This window comes from Aptenodytes patagonicus, chromosome 1 (genome assembly GCF_965638725.1).
Source record: "Aptenodytes patagonicus chromosome 1, bAptPat1.pri.cur, whole genome shotgun sequence".
NCBI classification, from domain to species: domain Eukaryota; kingdom Metazoa; phylum Chordata; class Aves; order Sphenisciformes; family Spheniscidae; genus Aptenodytes; species Aptenodytes patagonicus.
The window spans coordinates 33,101,838-33,116,774 of NC_134949.1; the positions used below are offsets into that span (position 1 = coordinate 33,101,838).

The 14,937-nt window shown below is 40.7% G+C and overlaps 1 protein-coding gene across 2 annotated transcripts in view; it reads right to left on the reverse strand.

Annotated features, from left to right (window-relative positions):
• YAF2 (YY1 associated factor 2) overlaps nucleotides 1–14,937 on the reverse strand; it is a 40,709-nt gene that overhangs the window by 11,726 nt on the left and 14,046 nt on the right. The window contains exons 2-3 of one of the 2 annotated variants that reach the window (XM_076331357.1): nucleotides 10,879–10,961; nucleotides 202–354 (exon numbers count right to left, since the gene is read on the reverse strand). In XM_076331357.1, coding sequence (XP_076187472.1) covers nucleotides 202–354; nucleotides 10,879–10,916 — 191 coding nt within the window. In that variant the 5' untranslated portion in view covers nucleotides 10,917–10,961. The remainder of the gene's footprint in view (nucleotides 1–201; nucleotides 355–10,878; nucleotides 10,962–14,937) is intronic. The other variant, XM_076331349.1, reaches the window with a different exon arrangement.

Consider the following 14,937-nt stretch of genomic DNA (forward strand, 5'->3'; position numbering starts at 1 on the left):
CTTCTGGTCAAAATTACAAACTGCAGGTTTTCTTCACATTTAATAGGCATCCTAAACCAATGAAACTTCACACACAAATATTTAGCCTTGTCGAAAGAGTGTGCCACAGCACTTACAAAGCAGTAAAATCGCAGAACATTTTCTTATTTTCTTTTTTAAATTATGTTTTACCAATACCGCAAAAGTTTCTAAAATTTTTACCTGGTTTTCTTATGACTGTTCTTTTTGCTTGTTGTTTCCTTTTCACTTTTTTCCTTTTCTACTTTATCTTTTTTCTCTTTCTTTGATTGTGTAGGGGGCACGAATTGCTGAGGAACCTGTTGTGCAACCAGCTGAGAGACAGGTCGAGGTTTCCTGTGTGCACATATATATAGACACACACAATGCTTAGACTTTACAACAAGCCTCAAACTCTCTACACTTCAGTTATTAACATTAACAATCACTATAAAAAGAAATACTGCTAAAATTTATCTTGCTGCTAATACTTCATTAAAATAGCATATCAAATTTAAACCCATTACAGCCTCTTGTTTCACTTACTTGCATTATCAACAAATGAGATTAAAACCTTAAAAAAAAAAAAATAGAGACAAGACTTTGCAATGTCCCCTCTTCTCCTAGTTGTCGTATCGAGAGAGAGACTTAGAGGGAGCGAACTTCAAAAGATGAAGCTTCCAGAGGGAATACCTTACCACCCAATCCCAGCCCCCTCAAATGATGAAGGGGTCTGTTTTGAGTGTACTGCAATACTGAAGTATACAATCCATATCATAAAAAAAAAAAAAGGCTGACCTTTCAGGTATCGGAGCTAAAGCCACTGTTGGCCTTATAGAGCAAAACTTAAGTGTTTTCAGCTCAAACAAATTCACCGAAAGCGATGACAAATCCTGTTAAGTTGTGTATCATTTTTCTCAAGTTGTTCACTGGAAAAAATATACTGCACTAATAATAGCAGGATATAGCTGTCAGAACACATGTACTTTAAAAGCTGGCAACAGAAACTTCCAACCACATTCCATCAGCATACACAGCGCAGGTTTCATTTCCAAGCTTTGATCCAAACTAAAAACCAGGGTGAGAAGAGGAACAGCAGGCAAAAGAATTTCAACAGTTTATTATTTTTATATTTTCTGAAATATTATTTTGAAATTGCTTAACTTTTATTTTATTTTGTATTGGAATACAAGGATTCTAATGTGAAATTAACACTTTACTCTTTCCAATGCAAGGGTATTTCTTTATTTTGAGATTTTGGAATTAAGAAATTTCAAGTCATGACATATAAAAAGGAAGGTTCTGTGATTCTATTAAGACTTTGAAGATGCAAATTTCTTCTCCAAAAGAACGTTTACTCTGCCAAGCTCTTGGGTTTTGTTAGTTGGGTTGTGTTGTTGGGCTTTTTTAAATAGAAGAAGCACTGTGATACTCTGAAAATACAAAGTGGTTATTAAAGCAACAGAAGCTATCAGCTCTTATGCATATTTATTTATCCCAACCCACAGGATCACACTACCGCACTTCTTGCTTAGGTGAAGTGACGAGTAAAATAACAAAAGCAGAAAGTCAAGGGAACTCCCATTAGCAAGTTGTATTTTCAGTAATGATTGCAATAGTTTGTGTTCCAGAGTGAAAGCCAAATTACAAGAATCCATACAGTGTGGGAAAGGCAGTTAATATAAAACAGCTAAGACTTTGTGAGTCTTCACAGCAAGTTCTTAACAAATTAAAGTAAAAATAAAGACTATTAAAAATGTCAACACAACAGAACTTTGGAGTAAAAACTAGACTACCACATACCCACTCATGAACTAAGCCCACGCTAACTCATGGAGAGATGAAGATCAGCAACGGATCACTTAGTGAAAACTACCCAGCTTGTATCAACTGGCAAATACATGACTACATGCTTTTCAGGAGAACATTGCAACTAGAACCTTGAAAAACACACAGTAGAGTCCAAAATCACTGAAATGACTCAATGGACTACAATTGTTTACAGTAACGGAGTACATAGGGCATTTATAAGAAAACTTGCCTCAGAACTGTTTCGACCATTTGTCATAGCAGTTCATAACAAAGCAAGAAGAACCAAGGTGTAATTGATGCACAAGCTTATCATTTCAGGTGGAAAACACTTGTGATATATAAACAAAACTGATCCTCTGTCTTGAACTGAAGACTGCTCCAGGAGATGGGGATACAGGGAGTTAATATTCCTAGTGATGGCCAAGTGACAATCTCGTCATTACTACATGGTGACCTGAGAGAATAATCTGACATGTTACTTATGAAGTAAGGCAGTAGTGAACTTCTCGACACAGAATTAATTATTGCCCAGGGCTGTGGACAACGCCATGATCATGGAAACTTGTTAAAAAGAGGGGTAGAGAGGGAAAAAAAAAAATTCTTAGCCAACTATTTTTGGAGTTCTCAATTTGCAATAATTTCAATTCCTGAGGGCAAACTAGATAATTTCTATTAGAGTATAGCTGGGAAATTAAGTTTAGAACTAAGTCCTAGGTTTAGAACTACTTCTTCTAGTACCAGAAAACAAATGAGACTGACAAAAAAGGTCTTTGCCACAAGGAACAGAAGTCAGTTAAGACAAAAAAAAACACAGAGAAATCATGTTTGGGAAGATGCACTAAAAATTAATCAAGAGGTTCTATGTGGTTTTGCTGTGACAAGGAATTCCACTCAGTTATTTTATTCCTCCCAATTAAACATCTGTCTTTTTGTTGTCAGTTATTTCTACAGCTGTCTATCAATTACATCTATGTTCCAAAATTTATTATCGGCTTTGTCACTTCCCGATTTCTTAAATGAGGCATTCAATGTTTTTATATTAAAAAATTGGGGGGGGGGGAGGAGGGAATCACATCTCTCAATATTGAGAGTGTCTTTCAAGCAGTCAATTTTTTTTTTTTCCCAGGTAGTCAAAAGGGGCTACTGAACTGCAACCAAGCACTTTGCAAGCCATGCAGGCTTCAGGAGATAACTTTACCACTCATGAAGCTTTAACCTGATAGAATCGTTCACGATTTAGCGGTAGCTGAATCATGTCATTCAAGCATGAAGGTATTCATACAGAGAAGGCTTTCTCGCAGAGAAGATAAATGTAAGAAAAACTATTCCTGTAACAGGAAATTGATTTTGATGATTTGCCAAAATACAACATTTTAAATTACTGGTTTTCAAAACCAGTTAGTTAAATACTCCTTGTAATAGGCTGCTACAGATTAAGTAGATACAGACAATGTTAAGACTGCCTTTTATTTCATCAATATATTTACGGTAATTTGCTTTTTGAGCATATTCAAGAGCACCTGAGTTAACTGGTGTTTAGAAAGAAGCTCTATAAACTTCTGCATTAAGATTACAAGCATTTTTGCCTCTACCACTGGGAGTGACTCTACAACTGAACAATCCAGAACTGCAGGCAGAAATGTTAACATATACAATACATATTGCTTAGTCAGCCCCTCAAAACTTTGCATTTTTATCTAATAATTTCACTTCAGTCATTTTAAGTGGAACACTAATCAAGAGAGGCATACACTGTTACAAAAGATAAGAGCTATCAATTCTTTCCAACAGAGGTGAACTTTATGGTTTAGGCCCTAAGCACTGCAGCCGTACCAACAAACTGATTTACTGAGCTTCCAAGGGATCACTAAACATCACAGCTCCGAATATTATGCCTCTCCTTCTCTATCACTTAGTTTTCCTTTTCAGCCAGTGTCATCTTTATTCTAAGTTAACATCAGCCATACTTCTACCTACATTTCTATTCCAACCTCATCGATGATGGTTGTATTAATTATCTAATTCCAGTGTTGCTTTCAAGGTCCTGTATAAAATACTCACATACTTTATAAGCTCCTTTAAAAAATAAGGAAAATTAACTTTTTTGGTTTTTTTTACAAAGCCAACAAGACAGTAATACAAACATTCAAAGATACATTTTTTTGTCTTCCCTGCAACTCTCATTAATGCTAAACGACAAGGATGTCATCATTTTAACTCTATTCTACTTGTGGCAGGATGTGACTACATTTTATCCTATAGGATTTGATCTAGCTGCTGGTTTAGAGGGTATATTTACAGAGCCTGCAGAGAATTGTCTAGGTTTTGTGTGCAGAAACTCATTCAACACTGATGCTCTCAGAGGGAGCAAATATTTAATACTGAGAAAGATGGACTAATTTTCATTGTTGACATTCTTTAAAAAGAAAAAAAAAAAGCTTTATAGCATAGCAATTTACATGCCTAGTGATAAAAATACTCATTCAAGAATACACGCAGTACACTAGACCAAATGATATCTGGATCTTTTGCCCCCAGTCATTTCCCTCTCCCAGAGCTCAACACAATACCGTCCTGCTCATAAGCAATTTTGGACATCTCACAGCAGTATGTGCTTCCTTAATTTCCCTCACCTGGTATTCACCAATAATCTATGTAAAAAGAATTCTGACCAATTTGATATGGTGAATAACTTGGTCTCATTACAACAAAGCAGGTCCATTTTGAAAACAGAAATAAACAAAAAATATCTATGTACAATACTAATAATCAACATATGCAGCAGAAGTACAGTAAACTCTCAGTCGCCCGAGTTGTGCATCAAACATGCAGGCAACCAAACTGGCTTAATGCTGAAGCATCTTGGGGTCTGGCCGATTTAATTTATACAGGGCACAACTACATTTGCACAGTGCTGCTTCTACACCCATTACGAGTCCATAAAGCACTCTAATGTCTCCTGCTGTTGTGGTTTAACCCAGCAGGGTTAAACACCACACAGCCGTTCGCTCACTCCCCCCCACACCTCAGCAGAATGGGGGAGAGAGTTGGGAAAAAAAAAAAGTAAAATTCGTGGGTTGAGATAAAGACAGTTTAATAGGACGGAAAAGGAAGGGAAAATAATAATTATAATGATAAAAGAATACACAAAATGAGTGATGCACAATGCAATTGATCACCAGCCACCAACCGATGCCCAGCCAGTTCCCGAGCAGCGGTCGCCGCCCCCCGGCCAAGTCCCCCCAGTTTATATACTGAGCATAACATCATATGGTACAGAATATCCCTTTGGCCAGTTTGGGTCAGCTGTCCTGGCTGTGCCCCCTCCCAGCTTCTTGCTGGCAGGGCGTGAGAAGCTGAAGAGTCCTTGACTAGTGTAAGCACTGCTCAGCAACAACTAAAACATCGGTGTGTTACCAACATTATTGTCATGCTAAATTCAAAACCACAGCATTGTACCAGCTACTAGAAGAAAATTAACTCTATCCCAGCCGAAACCAGGACAGTATCCACCCCTTATTCTATACCATCTACATCATACCCAGGTCCCACACTTTCCAGTACATCCCAGTTAATCACCACCGCTTTTCCTGTCTTTTGATATATACACACAGGTCATTCCCTTAGTCTATGGGCCATCCCTATAAAACGTTTGTTGAGTTCATTCAGTCCGTGACTTTGGGCTCCATCTGTCATAACAGTCCTTCAGGGCAGGAGAGATGGTGTGTGGTGTTGGATTGTTGCATGCTGAAACCAGTTCTGGTTCCACTACCGCTGCGCTTTGCTTGGTTTTCATCAAAGTTCATTCTTCATTAATCTGGGTGATTCTGACTGTAATACCGTTGACATGGCATATCGCAACCACAGAAGTGATGATATACAGTATTATATAGCAATTAACATCACACAATTTAATTCATTGGCTGTTCTCACCCACAATCAAATCCCCTTGAGGTACACATCGGACTTCCCCATCTTCCCGCATCACCCACCAAGTGCACCCAGGTCCTTGAGCAAAAGCAATCCCATGGATGGGTCTGCCTCTGCCTGAGGCAGGAATAACCCAGACTGTCTTCCCCAGCATATTTTTTACATGCACTGTAGAGACTTTATTCCCATCTACAGTACGTAAAAGTTTTGACTGGGCAGGGCCAGCTCAATTGGCAGATCCCCTAGTGTTGACTAACCAGGTGGCCTTTGCTAAATGTGTATCCCAATGTTTGAATGTCCCAGCACCCATTGCTCTCAGCGTAGTCTTTAACAGTCCATAGTATCGTTTGATTTTCCCAGTATGGTGCATGATAGGGGGTGTGATACACCCACTCAATGCCGTGCTCTTTGGCCCAGGTGTCTATGAGGTTGTTTCGGAAATGAGTCCCGTTGTCTGACTCAATTCTTTCTGGGGTGCCATGTTGCCACAGGACTTGCTTTTCAAGGCCCAGGATAGTGTTCCGGGCAGTGGCACGGGATATGTTTCCAGCCATCCGGTGGTTGCCTCCACCATTGTACGCACATGGCACTTGCCTTGGAGGGTTTGTGGGAGTGTGATATAATCGATCTGCCAGGCCTCCCCATATTTATATTTCAGCCATCGTCCTCCATGCCAGAGAGGCTTTAACCACTTGGCTTGCTTGATCGCAACGCATGTTTCACATTCATGGATAACCTGTGCAGTACTGTCCATGGTCAAGTCCACCCTTCGATCACGAGCCTATCTGTATGTTGCATCTCTTCCTTGGTGACCTGAGGTGTCATGGGCCCACTGAGCCATAAATAATTCACCCTTATGTTGCCAGTCCAGATCCACCTGAGCCACTTCAATCTTAGCAGCCTGATCCACCTGCTGGTTATTTTGATGTTCTTCAGTGGCCCGACTCTTGGGTACGTGAGCATCTACGTGACGGACTTTTACAACCAGGTTCTCTACCCGGGCAGCAGTATCTTGCCACAATGCGGCAGCCCATTTGGGTTTGCCTCTGCGCTGCCAGTTGCTCTGCTTCCATTGCTGCAACCACCCCCACAGGGCATTTGCCACCATCCACGAGTCAGTATAGAGATAGAGCACTGGCCACTTTTCTCGGTCAGCAATGTCTAAAGCCAGCTGGATGGCCTTCACTTCTGCAAACTGGCTCGATTCACCTTCTCCTTCAGCAGTTTCTGCAACTTGTCACATAGGACTCCATACAGCAGCTTTCCACCTCCGATGCTTTCCTGCAATACGACAGGACCCATCAGTGAACAGGGCATATTGCTTCTCATTTTCTGGTAGTTCATTATACATTGGGGTCTCCTCAGCACGCATCACCTCCTCCTCTGGCAATATTCCAAAATCTTTTCCTTCTGGCCAGTCCATGATCACTTCCAGGATTCCTGGGCGACCGGGGTTTCCTATTTAAGCCCATTGTGCGATCAGTGTGACCCACTTACTCCACATAGCATCAGTTGCATGATGTGTAGAGGGGACCCTCCCTCTGAACATCCAGCCCAGCACTGGCAGTCAGGGTGCCAGGAGAAGCTCTGCTTCAGTGCTGATCACTTCCGAAGCAGCTCGAACAGGAGTCAGGGATATAGAGGATCTGAGGCCCGCTATACTCCAACTGAAAAAGAGATATTGGCAGTAGGTCTCAGGTCCTCTGCATCCCTGACTCCAAACCCTAGGGGTCGACCTCGAGTCTCCCCTGGTGCTTTCTGCCAGAGGCTCCAGGTAGGGCCATTCTCCCCAGCTGCGGTGTAGAGCACATTTTTTACATCTTGTCCTGCCCAAACTGGCCCCAGGGCTACTGCACAAACTATCTCCTGTTTAATTTGTTCAAAGGCTTGTCGTTGCTCAGGGCCCCATTTGAAAACGTTCTTCTTCCAGCTCACTTGGTAGAGAGGGCTTACAATCAGACTGTAATTTGGAATATGCATTCTCGAAAAACCCACAACACCTAAGAAAGCTTGTGTTTCCTTTTTGCTAGTTGGTGGAGACATGGTTGTTATTTTGTTGATCATATCCATTGGGATCTGACGATGTCCATCTTGCCATTTTAGTCCTAAAAACTGGGTCTCCTGTGCAGGTCCCTTGACCTTACTTTGTTCTATGGCAAAACCAGCTTTCAGAAGGATTTGGACTATTTTCTTCCCTTTCTCAAAAACCTCTTCTGCTGTGTTGCCCCATACGATGATGTCATCAATGTACTGCAGGTGTTCCGGAGCCTCACCCTGTTCCAGCGCAGTCTGGATCTGTCCATGGCCAATGGTAGGGCTGTGTTTCCACCCCTGGGGGAGTCGATTCCAGCTGTACTGGACGCCCCTCCAAGTGAAAGCAAACTGTGGCATGTGCTCTGCTGCCAAAGGGATTGAGAAGAATGCATTAACGATATCAGTTGTGGCATACCACTTTGCTGCCTTTGACTCCAGTTCATATTGAAGTTCTAGCATGTCCAGCATAGCAGCACTCAGCAGCGGCATGACTTTGTTCAGGCCATGATAGTCTACTGTCAGTCTCCACTCTCCATTAGACTTTGGCACTGGCCATATGGGACTGTTAAAGGGTGAGCGAGTCTTGCTGATCACTCCTTGGCTCTCCAGTTGACGAATCAGCTCATGGATGGGAACCAGGGAGTCTCAGTTGGTGCCATATTGCCGCCAGTGAACCGTTGTAGTAGCAATCGGCACCTGTTGTTCTTTGACCTTCAGCAACCCCACAACAGAGGGGTCCTCAGAGAGACCAGGCAAGGTGGACAGCTGTTTAATTTCCTCCATCTCCAAGGCAGCTATACCAAAAGCCCACCGGTACCCTTTTGGGTCCTTGGAATACCTTCTCCTGAGGTAGTCTATGCCAAGGATGCATGGAGCCTCTGGGCCAGTCACAATGGGGTGCTTCTGCCACTCATTCCCAGTTAGGCTCACTTCGGCCTCCAATACAGTAGCTGTTGGGATCCCCCCATCACTCCAGAAATACAGATGGGTTCTGCCCCTTTATAGCTTGATGGCATTAGGGTACACGGTGCACCGGTGTCCACTAGAGCCTTACACTTCTGTGGGTCTGATGTGCCAGGCCACCGAATCCACACAGTCCAGTAAACCCGGTTGTCCCTTTCCTCCCCCTGGCTGGAGGCAGGGCCCCTCTAGTCCTGGTCATAGTATTCATTACTCAGTTCTTGTAAATGCAAATCAAAAGTCCCCGTATTAGGATCGGAAGTAAAATCAGCCGTTCTACTCTGTCTGGAGAACTGCCCACTGGAAACTGGAGCAGCTCCCAGAGGTGATAAACAGCACAACAGGGAAGATGTACAGCAAGTAACACAACTTTGAAAGCAAATAAATCAACATTGTGACCAGTGATTATTAAACCAATATGATGAATGCTTATAACAAATTTGCCTTAACATACTCTGGTCAGATCTGTCGTTATCTCAACCCTTCGTGCCCCATGTTGGGCACCAAAAGGTCTGCTGTGGTTTAACCCAGCAGGCAGCTAAACACCACACAGCTGTTTGCTCACTCCCCTCCCCAGGGGATCAGGGAGAGAATCGGGGGGGGGGAAGTAAAATTTGTGGGTTGAGATAAAGACAGTTTAATAGGATGGAAAAGGAAGGGAAGATAATGATAATAACAACATCAACAACAACAATAATAATCAAAATAAGTGATACACAATGCAATTGCTCACCACCTGCTGACCGACACCAAGTCAGTCCCCGAGCAGCAATTGCTGACCCCTGGCCAACTCCCCCCAGTTTATATACTGAGCATGACGTCATATGGTATGGAATATCCCTTTGGGCAGTTTGGGTCAGCTGTCCTGGCTGTGCCCCCTCCCAGCTTCTTGTGCACCTCCTCGCTGGCAGAGCATGGGAGGCTGAAAAGTCCTTGACTTAGTGTAAGCACTATGTAGCAACAACTAAAACATCGGTGTGTTATCACATTATTTTCATGCTAAATCCAAAACACAGCACTGTACCAGCTACTAGAAAGAAATTTAACTCTATCCCAGCCGAAACCAGGACACCTGCACCACTCAGAGTATAAGTTCAAATTCTGACAGACGTGAGCTACTTATCTGTCAAACCAGCTCTAGGGTCCATCTGCTACAGCCTGGAAACAAAGAGCATGATGTGGACAACTGTAACAGTTTTTCCATCAACCAACCCCAAATCTACCTAGATCTGAAGTGAGTCCCGTGTCAGCATGATGCACCCCTGCATGCAGGGTTTGGAGGAGATTCATCCGTTTGGTGCTGCATATCCTGAACGTGCAGAGCCAACCGAGTAAGACTGCCAAGCAGCTCAGTGCAGCCAAGCAAATAAGACTGCTGAGAAGCACAGTGCAGAGACATCAATAGTCCAGAGCAGCCAAAGCAATCAACCTTAGCTTTGATTCAGTGTGAGCCATGCTGGACTTGGACTGCTCCACACAGAACCAGTACCCATATCCTCCCAGTATCCACAGATCTCAGAACATATCCTATGCTTTTCTATATGGAAAGCTAGATGCTGTAATTAAATCTCAGTGCTGAATACATACACCTTTTCAACCTGTTGTGGGAAAAGTGTATTGTCATCTATAATGCGCAGTTTACAGAGTTCAGATATTCGGAAGAACAGGAGACATACTCAAAGGCACACTCTTTCTTGAAGCTAAATCTCCTCTGCTTTGTATATTTTACTACTGCAGAAGTATTAAAATTATGATTTCCCAATCTTAACAGAACAGGTTTAAATTAAGGAAATGCTGTCACCTCTGCTTTCAATCAAGCTGAAAGATGCTCTTCAATAGATGACCTGGATCTAGAATTATATCTGCCAAGCAGAGCTTCCATTCTAATATGATCCTTTCCTTTCCTCTTCTCAAGTCCATCCACCTCCTCCAATTCAGACAAAAAGCCCTTGCTGGATGCTTATCCTGTCTGGAGTGGCAAATTATCTATTTTGTAAAGCAAGTGCCACATGCAACATATCTAAAAACTTCTAGAATACCACATGTTAAGCCAGGTATTTAAGTCTGCTGTTGAGCTCTGGTCACTTTACTTGCCACACTTTTCCTCCAATAACTAGAGCAATATTCTAGTCCAGTTTTACTTACCTATCAATGAGTTGATACAATTCTGTTCTCAAATTCATCTTACTCCCTGGTTTCCTATGAAATTATACACTTCTTGCCCAATCCTAGAAATCAGGAAGAAATTGCTTGTGAAACACTATTCCTACAGAAGGTTGTTACATCGTAGCTGCCCAATATGGTAGTGATCTATTTTTGGTTTGTGGACTCAAGTTTCTCTTCCAGATACTAAGAAGCTACCCTTCTGAATGACAGAAGGATTCAATGAAACAGGTAAGATGTCCATACTATCAAACAGAGCAGGTAACTATTATATACCAGGAATCATTTATTCATCAGAACAGTTTGAGCTTTCAGGCTGATCAGCAATATCTTATCTCCTATCATATTTCCATTCCCAGAAAAGACCAGTTCCTGAGCAAAACAAAGCCTGTGGTATTTCTTCAAAATTCTTCACCTGCTTTTATGTAGAACCTCTACATGGTATCCCATACATTCCATAATTTTGACTTTGCACACAATTTTTTTCCTTTCCTCCACCGTAAAAGAGCATCACTTAAAAAAAACCCCAAACACAACAGGTTTCAGAGACTTAAAGAGGTTTTATTCAAAGGCACCCCTAATCCTTAAGCAGTACCATTTATCTAAACTTCTCTTTCCTACAGAGAGACACTGACCTTTTGTTCAAGACAGCAGATTCATCCCTCAAGAAAGAAAGGTTAGAAATACCTGGAACAGAAACCTCACTGATTTTTGTATTGCCCTTGGTCACTGAATCCTTTCCTCAGAAATGAAAAATTCACATTATTCTTTAAATACAAAGTATTCTTCACTTTTGTGTGATTCAGGAGGACCGAATAAATGCTTCCAAGTTAATGGAAGTTCCCAAATCTTCTACTCTACTTCTTGTTGCTTTAAGGCCCTCACTGCACAGGACTCAAGTAATGAGTCCAAGATGTTTTTGAACATCAGCTTCATTCACACACCAGCAAGGCATGGCAGAACCCATTCTTTGGAAACCAGTAATCTAGTCAATCAGTGCCCTGAATTTCACTCTCCGGGGTTTTTCAAGAATTAGCAAAATCGTTATTGCCAAAAGGTCTTACAAGCAGTAACTAATCCATTTATACAAGTCATCTTTGGTCAAACTTGCGAAGCTGATTGCTAAAGAATAGGATCAGTACAAAAAAAAAAAAAAGCTTTGGCCATTACAAACTCCACATGCAGTTTTTTTTACGATGTCTCCTTGGGAAAGTCTTGGAGTTTATTCCAAAAGCTGCATTATAAACACAATATATGCTGATGCACTATGGATTAAAGAGTAAGAGAACAAGCTCACTCAGCTTCTAGGAAAAGATACCTAGAACTAATCACTAGGCATCAGAGAAAGTCAGTCAGCTCCGCACACCACTGCAAGTTTTCCTGTATCCTACCTTCTTCTTTGTTTACTACTTATGAAGGACAACTGCTTAAAAAGCAACCTTCCCAAAATAGCGTACTTCTGACAAAGAAATGTAACTACTACAGTATCGTAATGACAATGCCTCCACTTTCTATCTGATTTACCCCTTTGATTTTTCCTTCTATCTTATCCTATCTTAGCTTATTACAAACTTATGCAACTTCTACTTTAAGTCATGCCAAAATTCAACTTGTTTCTATTTGGATAGCTAGAAATTTTTGTTCAAGCACTTATCCTTATTTTAATTACAGAAGCTTTTCTTTCATTTACCTATAATTACACTGCTTGCTTCTTCCTTTGACAGCTCTGTTGTCCCCTGACTTCCATATAAAATGTGTTCCATGGATCCACAGAAATATAAATAAAGTATCATGGATAAACTGATACGCAGTAACCAGCTATGTGCACTCTTAAGCCACTGCAAATGCTCAGTAACTTTGGACAGAAAACAACTTTACTGTGGAGCCTTCCTGCATGCAGTTCCAACAATGAGGTGATGCACAGGAACGTGTTATATTACCGTAACAATTCAAACAGCATTAACATTTTAAGACACTTTTCAAAATTACTGCCAAATGGAAGGAAAGCATTTAACGCATTCTTCTCACATTCAAAACTAGCACCTTCCCCACAGGTTGACCTTCTAGTCAAGTAATTATATGACACTTCAAAGATTAATCACTCTTCCTATGTTTTTCACAAACCCACCACATCCACTAGTATTCATACTTAAAATCTTCTTGGTTTTGCCCAAAACTCTTCTATACTATCCCCTGTATGTTAAACATCTGATTTCTAAGGTATTCAACCATGCTAGAAGGTTCAGACACATCAAATATAGGTTTACACTGCCTGCAAGACTGATAAAATTGTTGGATACCTGAAAACAGCATACAACTTAACAGCAATATATCCCATGTTATAAAAACAGTTACCATGACACAACTAATTTCTACCTTAATTGTACCTTGTTGTCCTCCCTCCAACCCATCTCTTTTTGGGGGGTCTGTCTTCTTTTTGAAATGCAAGCTTTTAGAAACCACTATCGAAAACTCTTCTAAGCTTACTCTGCACTAAATTTAAAATTTCTCACTTCATAGCAAACCTACAAAAGTTGCGTGTATTTTGTTCACCTAGAAGTTACCACAGATTTACATCGTTATGAAAAAAATGGTATTCCTCTCTCTCTCTCTCTCTCGTGCCCTGCAGACTTGTGTATCTCCTTTCCATCTGCTACTGTGGGGCTTCCGTGTGTTTCTGACTGAGCTGATTAAGATACCTCAATATTTTTTTCAAATGGAATTCTAATTTTGATCATGTACTAGTACTTCTCCTCCACCAGCTTCTGCTATTCCCTCGTCTAGCAAGGATTTCAGAAATGCCTTGTTAACATGCCTGAGCTTTTCTAACATTCATTTCTTTTAAAATTTGGTGTTAAATTTAATTCTTGTGACAGGAGGTGGACCGAAAGTCTTTAGTTGTCTGTATTTTGTAGTGCACTGCCATTGATAATAAGAGCAATCCCTGATACAGGAGGACAGACCTTGGAATTAATTAAATTTAGTTATGTCCTTCTTATAGCTTCAGCCTTTATGCAGAAAATAACAGCTTGGGGGCCACTTCCAATGACCATTTTTTAAAGTGTGCTACCCATTTGCTAACAGCAAACGTATTTTACTTCAGACAAGTCAGTACATTCTTGGAAAATTCATAGCATAATTTTAGTACTGCATCTTGAATACAGGGTTATATTTCAGATATTTTAACTTAGAAATGCACACTGTTGTGTTACTCAATATTCTGTATCGCTCCATTGCTTCTTTGTTTATATATCTTATATCTTACTCCTCACCTACAGACAACACAAAGTCAACCTCATGATGATTATGACTGTCTCTTCATCTAAATCGTACCAAATCTTACCATTAGATACCCGATCAAATAGTTTCATAAATATCCCTTCATAAATATCACTTGACTGGATAATTTCACAAAGCTGTTAAAAGTAAAGACTCTCATACATTGGCTAGTCTAAAATTCTGCAAAACTACATTAAAAACAATTGAAACAGTTTAAAACACTTCCACAAGTGTTTTCAGAATGCATTTGCAAGATAGTACAAGACCTGATGTATCAGCTCACCAAGAAAAACCACACATGCTCATTCCACAGAGCCGTGCATCTAATAAGCCTACATACCCACCCTGCTCAACACTTCTTGGAGCTGTCACCAAAACCGAAAAGACAAACTCCTGTAAAGCTAATGTTAGAGTAAGTGCTTGTTCGGTTTTTCGTAAATAATTCATCGCCTTGAGCAAGAAAGAAGACTCTAACATTGTATTGTTTATTCCACTTTAACTCAATTAACAATATGCCATTGTGAACTAAACAAAACTACTGGGAAAAAATAAGGTTAGGTTTAACCAAACCCTAATAAAAATCTTGTTTTGCTGATGTTTGTATCATACACGTCTTTTAAAAGTCTAAACAGAATACAGTTAAGTGCATTAAAATCTTGTTGAGAACAAAGTCAAATCATTCAAATCCTACCCTGTTCTTTCATTACTAGAATGGATCATTCCCCAATACAAATGTACAGGCTTTAAATATCTTATAATTTA